This window comes from Cystoisospora suis (genome assembly GCF_002600585.1).
Source record: "Cystoisospora suis strain Wien I chromosome Unknown contig_262, whole genome shotgun sequence".
NCBI lineage: Eukaryota > Apicomplexa > Conoidasida > Eucoccidiorida > Sarcocystidae > Cystoisospora > Cystoisospora suis.
This window is the reverse complement of record NW_027153064.1, coordinates 52,882-68,633: the sequence shown is the minus strand read 5'-3', so window position 1 is coordinate 68,633 and position 15,752 is coordinate 52,882. Positions and strand designations below refer to the sequence as shown.

At 54.0% G+C, this 15,752-nt stretch overlaps 2 protein-coding genes across 2 annotated transcripts in view; both read right to left on the bottom strand.

Annotated features, from left to right (window-relative positions):
* Positions 1 to 291: 291 nt before the first annotated feature.
* CSUI_000670 (x-pro dipeptidyl-peptidase (s15 family)) lies at positions 292 to 5,329 on the bottom strand. Its single transcript, XM_068060901.1, has 5 exons — positions 4,775 to 5,329; positions 3,397 to 3,546; positions 2,621 to 2,980; positions 1,742 to 2,003; positions 292 to 1,435 (listed from the first exon to the last, which is right to left on the bottom strand). The coding sequence occupies exons 1-5, from the start codon at positions 4,919 to 4,921 to the stop codon at positions 1,137 to 1,139; spliced, it is 1,218 nt and encodes a 405-aa protein (XP_067927120.1). The 5' UTR covers positions 4,922 to 5,329; the 3' UTR covers positions 292 to 1,136.
* A 2,516-nt stretch (positions 5,330 to 7,845) lies between these two features.
* CSUI_000669 (acetyl-coa carboxylase acc2) overlaps positions 7,846 to 15,752 on the bottom strand; it is a gene marked incomplete at its 3' end in the record, with an annotated part of 34,840 nt that continues 26,933 nt past the window's right edge. Inside the window, exons 29-40 of the mRNA XM_068060900.1 lie at positions 14,890 to 15,082; positions 14,190 to 14,324; positions 13,758 to 13,919; positions 13,239 to 13,387; positions 12,815 to 12,884; positions 11,962 to 12,095; positions 11,029 to 11,107; positions 10,303 to 10,493; positions 9,689 to 9,799; positions 9,225 to 9,453; positions 8,650 to 8,835; positions 7,846 to 7,964 (exon numbers count right to left, since the gene is read on the bottom strand). Coding sequence (XP_067927119.1) covers positions 7,846 to 7,964; positions 8,650 to 8,835; positions 9,225 to 9,453; positions 9,689 to 9,799; positions 10,303 to 10,493; positions 11,029 to 11,107; positions 11,962 to 12,095; positions 12,815 to 12,884; positions 13,239 to 13,387; positions 13,758 to 13,919; positions 14,190 to 14,324; positions 14,890 to 15,082 — 1,758 coding nt within the window. The remainder of the gene's footprint in view (positions 7,965 to 8,649; positions 8,836 to 9,224; positions 9,454 to 9,688; positions 9,800 to 10,302; positions 10,494 to 11,028; positions 11,108 to 11,961; positions 12,096 to 12,814; positions 12,885 to 13,238; positions 13,388 to 13,757; positions 13,920 to 14,189; positions 14,325 to 14,889; positions 15,083 to 15,752) is intronic.

Below are 15,752 nucleotides of genomic sequence, written 5' to 3'. Positions count from 1 at the left end.
GACCGGATTTTTTTAGACTAGAATCGCCCGCTTCATGCATACGCTGCGTCGTGCATGCTTCTCTACACTGCCCGGCCGCCAGAGACCGTGCCAGAAGAGAGAGTCCTGCCACGTTCGTGCTCAGGGGCCACCAGCTCCCTGGAGGGACAGCAAACGACGCCTGTCAGGGCTCTTTAGAACTGTCGACTGTTTCAAGAGGCTATCGGTATGCATCTCGTGCACTCCCTTTGCTGGGGCAGAACGTTAAGAAGCACTGTGCCCGNNCGGGCACAGTGCTTCTTAACGTTAGACATCGACAGCAGGCATTCTGGCACTCCCGACTGCCATCCGACCTGCACATACTAGCTTGCTTGACTGCCTACACCGGAAGCAACCCCACACCAGCGTTCTTCAGTCACGCTCAGCCGTGGAGAGACTCACGCTCCGGAAGTGCTGCATCCAACAGCAGGCCACGTTCCGCCAGCAGAGCGACGACAAAGGCCCCGCCGAAAACCCCGGTACAAGGGCATGCCACTTCAACCCGAAGACTGAAACCGCATTGTGACATGCTTTCGAGGCCTGATCGAGCGGCTTTCCGGGTGACCCGGAGCAACGCTGGATCGACGGGGCTTGCGCACGTGGATACACAGGTGCGCTGCGGGGTAACACATGGTCGATGTCTAGCAGCCGCGAACGTCGAAATCGGCCCTGCTGTAGCGTGGACGCTGTAATAGCTTTAGGTACACGTTGAAACTTTCACCTCTGTGCGCTCCTGCGTCCCTGCCAGGCACCGGCGGTTTTCACAGGACTTAGGCACGAGAAGCATTGCATGCTGCTAAACCTCTTCGTGCACCCGATGGTAGCTGCGGCACCTTCGTCTTCACAGCGTGGCTAGGACACATGTACCCAGCACACACGGAATAGCAAACATCATCTGCTCCCGGGTCTAACGCTGAACCAGGTACTCCCATCCCTCGAACCTCTGCGCATCTGTACTGCCTGGCGTTGTTGACAGTGCGCCTCTCAGAAAGAAAGGTGGAGCGTCCTCTTCTTCCAGTCGGCCACGCGGTTCTCCGGCACGCTCATCCGCATCTCGCTAACCGGAGAACCGCGTGGCCTGTGTCTGACGAATAATCGATACAGTGCTGAAGCGCATTTTAGGCAGCCGCAGCAGTCCGGGGTTCGTGGTCGCTCACTGGAACACTGCCTCCATGACGGCGACCGAAGTCCATACATGCTTCGACTATCCGGTCCAAGTACGGCGGAACGTACACTTCGAAGTGATTGATGGGCAGTGTCAGTAACTCAGCCAGGGGGGCCGCTTCCGATGCGGCATCTGAACTTCCGGTAGCGGCGTTCAGGATCTCCACGGCCTCGTCTGTCAGCTCGGGAATGCACGTGCCGTCGTTCTCCGCCTTCACCAGGAGTGTCGGGGTCCGGATGCTTGGTAAGCGTTCTGCGACGCCAATCACGAACATAGAACACGGTCGACGCATGGAAGTCTGTGTAATAATAACAATTAGATTGCGCCAGGTGGCACGGTTCCAGCAAGTGGTCTATGCCTTCAGTCAAACGGGAAATCACGCCTCGGCCGGGGGAGTTTGTCACGATTCCCGCACGGGCGCCACTTAGTGACCGTGGATGTCGGTTACCGGAAAATGCAGATACCACGAGACCGATGCTTTGTGCTTTGTTTAGCCAACGAGCGCTGCGAATCTATGCTCTCTACCCTCTTTTTATATCATCGGAATCATGTGCTCACCGATTGGGCGGTACTGGGAAGTCCAGAACAGAGACCTTGCCGCCAGCGAGTTTGACCAAGAACCAGTCGCGCTACTAATGATAGCTCGGTCTTTCCAGATATCGAACTCCGTGTCCTTCAGTTCTATGGCAGGCAAGGCAGAGTCATCTCGGGATCCTCCTACCTGCACGTACACTGGCTGGACGCGGTGCCCTGCAGCTTGACGGAGCAAGTCTGCAAGAATGGCGGCCAGGTAACGAAGGGCACGGAAAAAAGGTCTCTGCTGAAAACAGAAAACGGACGTAAAAGAAATGGCGAGCAACTTGCATCAACGCAGAGTACTCCTCGTCGTTCTCGTGCCAGCATACAACACCCTCGTCACCACCACCGCCGCTGCCCGGCACTGCTTTGCACCGTCATTCGGGAACGAGACACTGGCCACTGAAAAAAAAAGAATTGAAGCGCCCGTTTCGCAAACGTTCGTCAAGCGTGTTTGGATACATTGAGACGTCTTCCACAAAAACAACAACAGCGTGTCAGGATATTCCGTCACCTCATTTCTTAGAACCTAGCTGGGCAACGAACTTCCTTCGCACTGCTCTGAACACAACGCTTCGTGTGTATACACACACATACCCATTCTCAGACATTCGATCCACCGGGCACACCGCGGGACGAAGACGCTGCTGAGTGAATCCAGAACAAAACTGAGTAGCAGAGGACCGAAGGGTACGCTATGCTCATGCATATCTTGTCGACAAAGCCTGCAATCGGACACGGGGGTGGACAGACATTGTGTCATGAACCGAAGAACCTGGTCGCTGCGTGCACGCGCCTGTCGACGTTCGTAGGAAAGACAACGATAACGACTGGCTTCGAAGAAAGGCTGAGCTGTCTCACCTGGAGTGCCTTTCTTAGCTGGGCCTTGCCGTCGAGAAGTGGAACGACAGACGTTATGGAACGCACACTGCGTAGCAGACGTGCGTTGTTTTCTTCGGCAAACTGAGCAGCCGTGACTAGCACATGACCACCTGCGTACGACGTCCCAAACAAGTGTATATCCGCGGGGTTCACCAGGCCTCCGAACCCATCAGTATTGATGACGTGCTCAATAACTGCGCGAAGGTCTTGCAGCTGCATCCCCGGCTCTATGATTTGTCGTGGTTCTCCAGCTGTGAAGCCCCACATGCGGTAATCGAAAGTCAAAGCCGCCCCCCCCTTCTCCTGCACTTTCTCCGCCACCGGGGCACTCCCTGTTACCTGGGAAAAACACCCAACATGATCCTCACTCTCCAACGGACTTGTGTATGTCGAAAGGAAACCGACAGTTCAACAGGTTCGGTACCCTCTGCCGAGAGACGATAGCTCCGTTCACTGAGCTTTATGCACTCCAAGCCCCATGGAGGTTAACTTACGGATAGCCGACAAGCCTGTCCTCCTTCCATTCGATAAAGCGCTTCATGATGGGGACGACGTGTAGACGAGCCTGTGCTATTACCAGTGCTGTAAAACTGCTATGCGTACCACGGCAGACCTCATTACAACCTATATTAAGATTTCTTTTGCTTGGATATGACACTGACTTCTACGCATAATTTCTATGGGCTAACTCCGTGCCAGCAGTGGCGACATCTTTCTTAGGTGGTTCCCTTTGTACCGCCGTCAGGCTGACTTACCATTAAAGCTCCTAATCCATGACATATGATATAGATCGGTACTCTTCGGCGTGCTTCCGTAGGCAGATACAACCAAGCGTACAGCTCTCCTTCACCACTCTTGATGTGCACTGTCTGGCGTCCGTACCTTTTGCCGTCAGCTGCTTTCCGCTGAGAGGCGACACATGAAAGCAGCGCAACGAAACACACCTGGTGCGCCCCTGCTCTCCAGTTCATAGCAAGTGACCGGTTACGTCTCAAGTCCTCGCCACAGTTTGTCCGTCCCTGCTTCCCGTCTTCCATTTTCAGAATCCCAACCTTCTGTATTCGCACTTCCTTCAGCCTTTGTAGTGTACACTTCTATTCGAGGTGGTGTCAAGTCTCTCAGCCCTAATCGTCCGCTACGGCATCGAATGTCCGCACCAGGTAGTTGCGGTCTGCCCTCCAGGTGATAAGCACCCACAACGGACACTGGCTATGGCCAACGCAGCGAACCCGTGGGCAACTCGTGTCGCCTTGGCGGTACCCTCCGGCGCGGGAAGGACTGTTGCTGCCCGAGAAGCCAGGCAGGATGCAGAGAACCACCTGACAAGAAACCCGATCATCACAGCTGGTCCCCGGAGCGCTAGCAGCAACAGGCCTTCGCACAGCGAGACGGCGGCCTGCCCGAGCGCATAACACTCCCATCTTTGTCAGGCGCACATTTCCGCTCCGCCGCTGTCACGGCTTGGAATACGCTAACCGGTACCGTGCACCTTCACGGACTATCACTAGACCTCGGTAAACACAACCGCCTCCACGGCCCGCTATTCGGCCTTCCCCCCCGACAAGCCTCTTCCTGTGCTTGTCGAAAGAGAAATAGGGGCAGTGACCGTTTGCAATCTCTGGCCAGCGTCTTGGGCACCTACTGCCTCCCCGACTCGGCATGTGTAATGTGCCTACGGTATCAGGCAGAAGTATCCTGCGTGTTACCGGATCAGTGGACCGCCAGGCTACCTGATAGACTTGTAAGAGCCATACTTCATCCTTTAGGATGCTTGCCAACCGTCAACATACACGCAGTGAGCAGGAGCCCGTCAAACTAGCTGAGGACTGCGTAGCGAATAGACGTCCACTAACACCAGAGGCGCCGCACACCGAAAAATTCCTTGAGCAGCGAGATCTCCATTCAAAGGCGTGTAGGATAAACCCTCTCTCTGACGTAGCCCAAGCGATCTGAAAACTGGTGTATCACCAAAGCGCACCCCTGTGTGCAACTGCGTTCCACCTAGCTGACACATGGCGAGAGAAGTACGGACAGGCGGGGCTCAACGCGTGCCATATGCGTTACAGCCACGGATGACGAGATACTTGAAACCGCAAAGTCTGCACCCGATCTAGGCTCGTACAAGCCACGTACCCAAGAAACATATCCATCAGGCTCAGTTGGCGCTTTGAAAGGGGGTGAAGTAAACCGGAGAGCGGGGTCCGGAGGAAAAAGAATCGCGAAAGACAGCAAACCACAGGCGACACCCGCCCACGACCAACTGACGGGCGAAAGGCCCATGTTTCCTTCGGAAGAGACTAGCTAACAACTCCGGACGACGAGACACATGCGCGAACCCACCACGTACGCGAGCGCCACATGCACAATACAGCACAAACCTGGAAAGACAGAGAAACTAGAGGCGGCGCAAAGGGCACGAACACCTTGGAAACTCAGAAGGGTACTCTCGAGGTGGACACGGATATTTGACTAGTAGATGAAGCGCGGCCTCGTCTTGTTCCCACGACACACTACGCGGATGTCTCGGACCTCGTAAAGGCGCAACGGGGCGCACCGCGTGTTCGCTTCCGCCGATCAGCGGCGTCTCCTTGCTGCTCGGTACGGACGCCGTGTCGGACAGAGGCTCCGATACGTGGAGCTGTACGCAGGACCTTGCCGCCGTGCAGCTACTTCGAGATTGATATCTGTGTCCGCTTCAGCGGCTCCGTTGACCCGCGGCAAGCGACGAGCACAAAGGGCAACCAGTGATACAACTTGGTCTCACCCGATGACCAGCGTTGTGTGCTCACAAGCGCTGCCTTGCAGGAAGGCGCACCATGTGTGAGCAGTGTCGTGTCCTTGTACAGCACCATCCGGCCCGGCCAGCAAGCACTTGATGGCGAGCGAACCTATTGGCTTAAGCGTGTTTAACAGATATTCGGTTGAGCGAGACATCGGCGATAGGGTCCGTTCAACGAATCAGAGACGAGGGAATGGGCCTCCCTCGGGTGAGAGATTCAGCGTTGGTGCGGCCTGTCGTTAGTGGATTCGAAAGAAAGCACTTCTGGTAGGGATATTTACCTGTGGCGGGGTCGGGGGTAGACCGAGAGTTTCCCCTATTTTTCCCACTGCCCGCTCGCTTCAGCTTTCTCAGTGGGTCAAAGAATACCAATAAGACAGTTAGCCGTGTATGGGTAAGTCCTGTTTCTCGTGGATTGCCGAAGAAAGCGCATCGAAGCGCACTCCGTAAATAGGCGGAAGCTAATTGGTCCCTCGGAGAGTGGCGCTAGCTGGGCAGTCAGCTACGGTCCGTATAGCTTGGCCGCGTGGGCAAGTCGCTCTCATACCCGGTCCGTGAGCGCCGGGCAACTCGAACCCGAGCTGGCTTAGCACACAGGGAAGAAATGGTTGTACAGCGCTTCCCGGAGTCTTCTGGCTGTCTCTCACCGCCGGCGCAGGTGTGCTCCTCTCCGGTGGACGTCCGTTTGTCTGGCTAGCGTATTCCAGATACGTCTCGCAGTGCCTCTGACAGGCTCCACGTACAATGAACAGAGCACGAACATCGGGACAGTTCTTCGGCTACCTGCGAGAAATCGCCGCTGGCGACTGGATGCTGCAACAGCCGAACACGCGGCATGTACACGGGTTCACCCGCAACGTCCCGCGCGAGCTGTAGCTACTGTGTGTGCCCGGAGATACGGCTGTCGGCGTGGTCAGCATCCGTTGAAAGGCTCGAAGTTCACGTGCCGGTGAAGAAAAAAAGAGAGGGAGAACAAAGGTCACCGGACTGAAATTCTAATTATCCAGAGATAATTGTTGGTGTTAATCTGAGCATATCTTTGTGAGCATCGAGGGGTGGTGTGGGGGAGCGAGTCTCGACCGTCCGGGGACAATTCTAGTCATCTTCGCAACCAGCTGCTGGCTGGCCTGGCACCTGAAATATCGCGTCTAGTGTTCACGCCGGTGCGTCTCGCGCGTCCGCCGAGCAGATTTGTGGGGAGCGCGCTGCTGCGCCCGACTATCTCGCCGGTTTCACGGCTCGAAAGTGGCTGCGCCCAGGCATTCTACTCTGTTCGGGGGACCGTGGCAGACTGTGCCTGCAGAGCCACGAGGTTCTCTTTCGGAACTGGCAAAATGCTGGACAACCACAGTTAGGCAAGACGTGTCATCACCTGTGCTGAGACACCCACTTCGTTGAAGGGCAGCTGGGGCAGCTGGTAACCAGTGCAGGGCCGCGCCTAAAGATCTCTGCAGATAGTTCCCTTGACAACAAAGCCTCGTCCGACCGGGCAACTCCAGGTGTCAGTCCGGACAGACGACTTAGTGGACGGCATGGATCAGCAGTCGGGTACCCTTCAAAAAAAAGGGCACCCGCTACGCTGCGCCGCAAGACGGAGCGCGTCGAGGTGCACAACACTGCGCATACATTCTTTGTTCAGTTCACACGCTGGCCAGGTGTCTGGGCTGTGTTCCCCCGGTCAGCCAAACGTAAGCACCATCCCGGCTACTCCGGCTGAGAGTTATCAGACCGCATCGCTCCCGGGCACGGAGTTACGCAGGATTCCTGGTTGTGGCTGAAAAGAACCCTGCTACCACCAAAATCCTCACACAGCCACGCCTTCGCTCCGTGCAAGCACCCGCTTGGCGTTGTGCGAAGAACTGCCGGAAGTCGAATGCGTACGTACACGGACATGGACGTCTTCAAGCGAGAACCCCGATTCCGGACTGCTCCGTAAGAACACGACAGGTACGCGATTGTACGGACACACACTCAACACGGTGGCCTTGCTCGTAACCGCTCTGAGAGCAGCGCGCAGACTTTCTAAGGCCCAATCGCCTCCGGTTACGCACGGTTTTCAAGGGATGACGCATACACGCAAAGCCTGTACCGTCTGCCCTCCGCAGTTTACATGCGGACAGGCCAATTAAAGAAAACTGGATTCTTTTCCAAGGTGAAACGAGCGTCTACTGGCGGTAGCCCTGGATGACCGAGAACTTGCATCGCTCATGTAGCGACACACGACGGCCCGTTACAATATCCAGTTCTTCACTGACATTGCCGCCCTGCCGACTCGCAGGAACGAACACTCACGTCGAGAAAACCTGTTCACCTCTACGAAGCTTTGTAGACCTCGGGCAGTGTTAGAGACAGCACACCTTGTACAAACGGAACTCAAACTCAGTTAACTGCTTCAGTGCATGTGGCCAGGTGGCCTGCTGTCCGTAGGCTCCACGGACTTCGTGTCTGATCCCGCTGCGTTCGGCTTCGTTATTAGAGAGAGAGCTGCCTTCGACCGCTGTGTGCTGGTGCTGTTTTGAGAATGCTCAGATACTGCACTAACGACTACACTCATCATTCACAGAAAGGGGACACCAAACAGCACATCCCTGTTTTCAGTCAAAAGGAAACTCGCCTACTCGACCAGAGAGTAAGCGACAACACACAATTCTATTCACGATATTTTCTCCCGCGTACCAGGCGTTCGGCAGGCTGGCGTCAGGCCTGGCCTGACGGGCTTGCTCGGCTTTGTAGCCTGTGCACGTACGTAGGTTCAACACCTGGAACCAATGCTGCACAGTCAAGTGCAACATGTAGAACCAACTCCTAGGCCGAGTTCTGCCACGCTCGCCTACCACATGGGGGACCCGCCTGATGCGCGAGCTGCATTGGAATAGGATGTGGACTGCATACAGAGCCGCTGCAGTCCCAAGCCGTGAGATACACACACAGCTGCACCGTCCCACCTACACAACGCGCGTCTGCTATGGAAACGTAGTACCCCGAATCTTCACCTTACTTGCGTGTGCACAACAAAGGAGAGAGAACACGATGTAGGGGAGGGGGAGGCGGTACGGCTAAAACAACCTATATTGCGAACGGGCACCGGCACAGGGCCAAACTTTTCTAGCTTGCGAAACTAGACTGTACCCTGCAACAAGCAGATGTGAAAGGGACTCAGCAGCATGGATACATGGATATGAGCGCAACATCTTTGGTTCCTGGGACTGAAACGGACAGTATTACTTACGCTCTAGCCGATGATACAAGTGCGGATCGAGGCGACGTAGTATCTCGAGAAAAGCCGTTGGATTATCTTGTGAAAACTCCTGCAGATTTTTCATCTGGTGAGCTGCGCGCAGGGCCGCCAGTTTGCCCGCGAAGAACGCGATGCTGTGACAGGCCCACTGAACGAACTGATAGTTGCCCTCCACATCTGAAAACACCGGAGGGTCGCGCAGGATAACGAACAACGCCACTGACATAGCCGGCTCTCACAGCAACGAAACAAAGAATGATTCCGCCACCCGGGGGTCGGACCCGTGTTGTAAGGGAGCCAACAACACCGCTCTCTAGACGCACCAAACACGAAGAAGTAAAGAGATATGGCCTCAGACTAGCAACAACCACTTCTTTCTCACTCGAGGCTGTTAACTGACCCTGTCGCAGGATGGCCGCTCCTTGCACATTTCAAGAAAAATATGTAGAGTAGCATAAACATTTTTTCAATGAAGACTGAAATCTTCTGAATTGACATTCAATCTGTAATGGACTCTCAGGAGCTATCCCTCACCGTCTAGAGGGGCCTTAGGCATGCTGACTTACTGTGCCCGGTTTCCTCAGCCCACTGCAAGACAAGTCGCTGCGCTTGAATCAAGCTGAGTGTAGGATCTGCGATTGTGACCTCTCTTCTCAAGTTGAACAAGATGAGCTGCCTTCGCAAACGCCAATAAAAGTAGTTTCGACATTTTTCCCAAGTGACGACATCGTGTACGGCGTCGCGCTTTTTCATGCGAATTGCCGTGTCGTGCATATCTGCGAAATGAATAGCCACCTGAAGCACCATGGACAGGAAGGAAGCCAGAAAGGGCCTGGTTCGAGGATATCCGCTCAGACAATCGCAGCCCGTGGAGAGCAACGGAGTGTAACCACACATGAAGCCACGGCCACAACAAACAACTTAGGAGCTTACAACCATCAATACGCGAAACCGGGCTGCAGCTTGTAGCCTCTGTCTCATTTTTCTTCGTGCATTTTACTACGAAGTAGAGTCACGTGCGGCACCTCACCTGTTTGTAGACAGGAAGAAGATCTTGAATGCGTTTTTCTTTCTTCTCCTTGATCTCCTGCCGCCGAGGAGCGTCAATTGGCAAGCCTTCACTTGCAAGTTGTGCGTCCTCCTGAAGCATGTTTTCGAGAGACAACAGACGCAGAGAAACCAAAATACATCGTAACCGGTGTATCGGAGAGGAGGGGGGTAGCGACGGTCGGTTCTGATCTTCCTACACCAGGAAACGCGTAAATTAGAAGGTTGAAACGGCTCGAATACAAGACAGGCAAAACCAGGACAGAAGCGAGCCGGTGATGAGGTGAAGGTTGTTTTCTAGAAGTCATCGATCTGATACCCCTGCACAGCAGTGTACCCCGTCTGCTGCTCTGGATACAAGAATTACGCTTGTCTCCTCAGTTTTGAACCGCCCAAACCGACGTGGTGACAAGGCAGTTTTCGGAAAATAGTATCTCATTTTCACTGTGGCTTGGAGTTTCATTTCAGTCCGCTCCGTCTTCGCCACGAGTCCAGCCAGAGTCTGAGACAACTCGCTTCAACACGATTCCAAAATCACCTGAGACGAGAGACGGGCCTTTTACGGGACACGCAAAACCCACATGCGGTTCTCCCTACCTTTTCTAGCTGGCGAATGATCCGATCAAGCCTCTTCATCGTTTCTACGAGCATCTTGTCGCGGAATTTGATTTCGACCGTCCCGCTCGGCTCCATGACGCCCCCACGACTCTCCACATCCGCGTACATCTCCATGTATTCCGAGTTCAGTCTGCTGTCCACGACGACCCACGAGCCTCCACGCAGCTCCCCTTCAGGCGCCCCAGAAACAAACACAACACGAACAGCCAAATATTCTAGCTCCCGTCAACTAGACGACCGACGAAGTTTGTGAAAGATCTCCTCTGCGGGAGAGCTCTGCAGGGGATAGCGGCTGTCGTCCCGGTAACGCTCCGAGTCATGTGTTCAAAGGGAACGTTTGTGGTGCCAGTCAGGATGTCAGGAACGCAGAACGTTATTCCTCCAGAACGAGTTATTTCATGCCCTGCTGTTGAGGAATGGATTACGTCGGTGTGGCTGTGGAAGAAATCCATTAGAAGCACTAGCTGTTTCAACCGACGTCCCACTCCGAGAGACCAGGAACTTCGCAGAAAACAGAAAGCTCTGGCAACGCTCACAACACAGCGCGGTTCATAAGGGGCCCCCTACACCTTGCGAGTAGAAAGCTACCTGAAGAGATCCGCTACATGAGCGAGCCACTTGTAATGCAGCGCTCATGACTTGTTATGGCGTCCGTGGTATACGCTTTTCAGTATGATGCAAGTCTGAGAGGACCTTTCTGCTTACCTTTCGGAGGTATGTAAACGAAGCATGGCTGATTGTACGACACGAGGGCATCCACTATATATGCACCGAACTTGAGAACCTGCATTGTTAAAGGTCCATAGAACCATCACCATTCACATCACATTGTGCATCTCAACTCCAACCACCAGGGACCCGTTTTTCCGGAAAGGGCGCTGTTCTGAGGATAGCTCCGGCAGCCTTGTTGAGATGTCAAAGTGAAACGCACGGAACGGAGACGCCTTCGACGTGAAAAAATGGGCAGCCCCGTATGAGGAACAGCGGCGCAGGCAACTGAGCACTCACGCTGACCGCGTGAAACAAGCGTCCTATCTGCTTCAGTTGAGACCAAGAAATTGACGGAAGTCTCGCCCGAAAACGTCAGTAGACGCTTGACTGTGTACAAGCAGAACTTAGCGGGCGCGGGTTTGTTTCCGATAGCCTCGGGCCATGGTCCCCCCCCCTCCGAGCCCCCGCGGGACAGCCACACTACACGCAATCTCCGAACAAGTGCAAACGAAGAGGAGTTGGTCCCGCCCGGCATTTTTGCACTTAGCTTTACGAGGCACCATACACGGCGCAAGACAGGTGCAGTTCCTGTACTGTAAGCATGCAAGGAATCTACGATTCGTAAACCGCTTGCTATTGTTTTTGTAGCACTGCGCCTGCCACCGCGAAGACAACAGACACGCTGCCTACTTATAAGAAACATTCCCGCGAAAACAGAATCGTGGCTCAAGAGAAGGGACCAGCGCTACGTCTAGCCAACCAAGCTGTAAAGTTACATACTATGATAGTGCTGAAATGACGGCGCGGCCTGATACCCCAGAATCCTCTCCAGTGACTGGCAAATGCGAGCCATCGGAAAGGACTACGCCCAAAGGCGGTGCAACTGATTTCATGTGTGTGAGTGCCTGGCTTCAAACCGTCTTGTACCTCATTGAACATGTCCCTTTGTCCGCCGGAGAATCCTCGCCAGTTCGCAAAAATGAAGAGAGGTAGTTCCTCCTGGTTGAAGTCCCAGATCGCCTGGGCTGTTTTGTACGCGCTGTCCGGGAACCACACTTGCCCTACGGAGACCAGGTAGACGCACGGGACAGCCGGGACTCACGTCTCAATTGCCTGTTCTCGTGAGAATTCGGCCGCTTCAGCGCATCGAAATACTATACGTACATACGTACAATTACGGTTGATGACCATCTCTGCCGCTTCCTGCAGAACTGCTCATCTTCCTTACGCGATTCCTACCATCTGTACATTGACCGCTTCAGGCGAACTGAGGTAGGTCAGAGAGATCTGCCCTGACCAAGGGACGACTACTGCCTCAGCTCGTCCCTCATAGGAATGATCAGGCTCCGTTAGCTTAACTAACTTTAATATAAACATACAGCTAGACTAAAGCAATCGCTGCGTTGTGAGATTTGGCTGCTCACACCCCATCTAGCTGCCTGGTAAATCGGGACGGCCTCTTCACGGCTACACTGGAAGCAGTAACAAACATCAGGTACGCCCTAGCAACCATTCTACACGGCACCATCAGTGTCCGAGAGCAACATGTGTGCTCGATGCTGAGACGGCTATTTTTCTCGGATCGAGAATACAGACCCGAAAAAGAGCACTTCGGCTTCCTTGAGCATCTCTACAGCTGTCGGCGCAGAACGTCATCACGAGCCCCTTCGCGAAGTATATAGACGAGTCTTCTATATCTTGAGGTGACTGGCTCAAACAGGGGTATCCCTCCACCAGGTGCGCAAGAATGATATACACTGCCTCGCGTGGTCCCCCTTACCGGCGCGCATCAGAAGAACTTCCGATGTATGCGGCATGGCAGGATCTGCGGGCTGCTTCGCCTCTGTCACCTGAGGTACACGCGGGTTGTGACATGATCATCAGGCAGTGTACCAGTTGCCAGTAGACGAGGGACCACGCAGGTTCTTACCTAGGTCCAGTACCGCACATGAAGAAAACACTTTCTCCTGGCACTCCAGATATCTTCAACACTGCGTACAACGGCAGGTTATCCGGTCAGCTTTGAGTGACAGCACCTGTTCGGAGTGCAAGAGGGGCTAAGAAAAATCTCGACTCGTATGCGCCAACCAGCTGAGCTGAGCCGGCTCGATGAAAAAAGGCAACTCGGTCTGTTCCGTGCCACGATGCTTCGCTTCTTTTGTTCGCTCGTGAATGAAGGACACAGCGAGGTGGTCGGAACGTACCCGGGTCTCAACCGCAACCACGCCGACAGGAATACCTCCCAGGCGCGCTCGCCCTATGATCACGGATTTCGCCCAGTCGGCCATTGCCTCTCGGTACGATCCGCGATCGAAGACTCCACCCAGCCAGTTCCCTTGTGGATCGATGCAGCCTGACAGCACCCCGTTCGGACAAGTGCAACGTCGGCGACAAGAGAGTGGTACGAATCAACACGCTTCTTTGTCATGCATACGATTCCGGAGTTCCTCCCAATCCTGATTAAAGTCAGCAGCATGAAGCGTAATGATAATGTGCTGATAGTACACAAACGTGAACGAATAGCACAACTACAGTCACTAATGGCCGCTTCCTCGCACACGATTCCAAGTGCTCCGCTGACACTGGTACCATGCAAAGCAGTACTCTGAGTTGACCAGTGTGAGCCCAACTGTGCTTGGATGTGCACAGTTGGGCTAATGTCTCTCGCTAGACTGAAGTACGTGCTCTCACAAAAAAGTGCAGTGCCGTGCCATTCGACGAACCTGTGAACATTAGCCGGGGATCCTCAGTGGCCCTTGCAGGTTTGTAGGCGACGGGCCTGGAGACTGGATCCGTCGGATCGACCATGATAGGAAGGGGACCTTGGCGGTGCTCGGGTACGTAGGCGAGCCAGTCAAGTATGGCCTCACACCCTTCAATATCATCTGAAGAGAAATCAGCCAGCAGCTGAACACTTGTGGCACTACAAACGGAGGACGATTCGAACGCATTGGGTATAGAAGAGAACATGTGACTGATGCAAAACCATAGAGAGAACAGGTAACTGATGCAAAACACCAGCGGCAAAAAAAAAACCCAGAATATAGAACATGTCGTAAGGGTAAGCCCTGGAACGGGCCCCGGCCAGCATGTTTGGACCGAGAAGCGAGGTAGAGAGAGAGAAAGAGGAACAACATGCGCCACCAGTGACCTACCATTTACGATCAGATGTGTGACTCCATTCTTGTGCATGACGTCAATGCCTCCAATCTCATCGTTCGAACTGTAGACATCTCGACCGATGAGCCGATTCAACGCTTGGTAGCCCGTTAAGAGCAGCGGGGCATTCACTGGTAGACAGGGCAAGACACTCGGGCACGCACAGGGAATGAGACCGACATACGTTTGCGAAAACGCTGGTGTCCCAGGCTCTGCCAGGACACATTCGGACCCGCGACAATACCGAACAATGACCACCCCAAATTCGCTACAGGAGTCCGGCCGTATCCTGTTTGCTCCGAAAACAGGGAAAACACATAAGTGAGCTCCAGAGCCACTCCTTTTACGATAAGTGCATGCAGCGGGTTCTGGGCACTAATCGGACAAGAGAGAGTCACTGGCCTATACGGTAGACTGCAATATGAGCGTTGCAGTTCTGTTCTTACACTTGACTTGTTGAGGTACGACCTACCATTGAGAGTACCGCTCACTAAGCTTGAATGCCGAGGAGAGTCCTGCAAGAAGCCAGAAAGTACCTCCCCCCTCAATGACGCCCCTGGTTGTGAGCATTCATCTGGAGCACGAGGACATCTGCAGGTGAGTGAAGACTTCAACGAGAAAACCGCTAGGCTCAGTAGAAAGGACTCCGGGCAAGTAGAACTGCTGTAATATTTGAGTTCCCTACTAGTGCCTCACCGGACTTCTGAATGACCCGCTGGCCGAGACGCGTGAGATACGCTCCTATACCAACAGATCTCCCGGAACAAAAGGTGATGGTGAAGGTGCTCTTGTATGCTCGCGCCGTTTCCCCAGCAATGGCTCCACTTCCACAAAGATTCTCGACACCAAGCCCAATCTGGGCACCTATGATGGTCGTGACTTTGTAGACCTGAAGAATGAGGAACACGGACACTGAAATATATGTTGGACGACGCCACGAGTGTAGTCCGGTATTTGGTGCTTCTCCGGCCCTCTGCCAGACGGCGTACACTTGCGAGTGTACGTACGCTTTTCGTGGTCTGGGGTACCTGTCCATTTGCTCGTCTTTTATTAGACGTTGAACGAGCAATACATTTTTAGATTTAAGCCTTGGTACAGCCGAAATCGTGCCGGACTGAAAAGTCCATGGAGGCTATTCACTGAGGGCACGCGGTGATACGAGGTGCCCAGCTCATCCTCTGGTCAGCACTTGAGCAGAAACCTTTCAGCACATCCGGCCCAAGCATTTGTCTGTAGTTTATACGAATAGGAAAATCCAACTGTACTGCAATAATGACCCGAGGAAACCCGAGAGAAGTGAGGAGGAAGTTGAGAGCGCCGAAGAAACAAGAATATCAGCACAGGAATTACAAGCGAATTTTACGGCAAACAGCGAGTTGGGTGCTGGCATGAGGTCCGAAACTAGCTTCGAAAACAAACTGAACGGGGTGTCGGCGCACAAACAGCTCGGGAAGGGCCAGTATAAAGCCCCGCTCGGATCATCGCAGACATTACAGTACGCAAGACACTCGAGATAAGCCCCTGTAACTAAGCGCGTACCTCCTGCTTCTTTGCGTCTG

What these genes read in the sequence shown, in the direction of transcription:
- CSUI_000670 (XM_068060901.1), bottom strand. Translation starts at nt 4,921, where the DNA reads ATGGGCCTTTCGCCCGTCAGTTGGTCGTGGGCGGGTGTCGCCTGTGGT. An exon ending in CTGATGGATATGTTTCTTGG is followed by an intron (nt 3,547 to 4,774) that starts GTACGTGGCTTG and finishes GTCGCCTCTCAG; the next exon opens with CGGAAAGCAGCTGACGGCAA. An exon ending in AGCTAAGAAAGGCACTCCAG is followed by an intron (nt 2,004 to 2,620) that starts GTGAGACAGCTC and finishes TTCTGTTTTCAG; the next exon opens with CAGAGACCTTTTTTCCGTGC.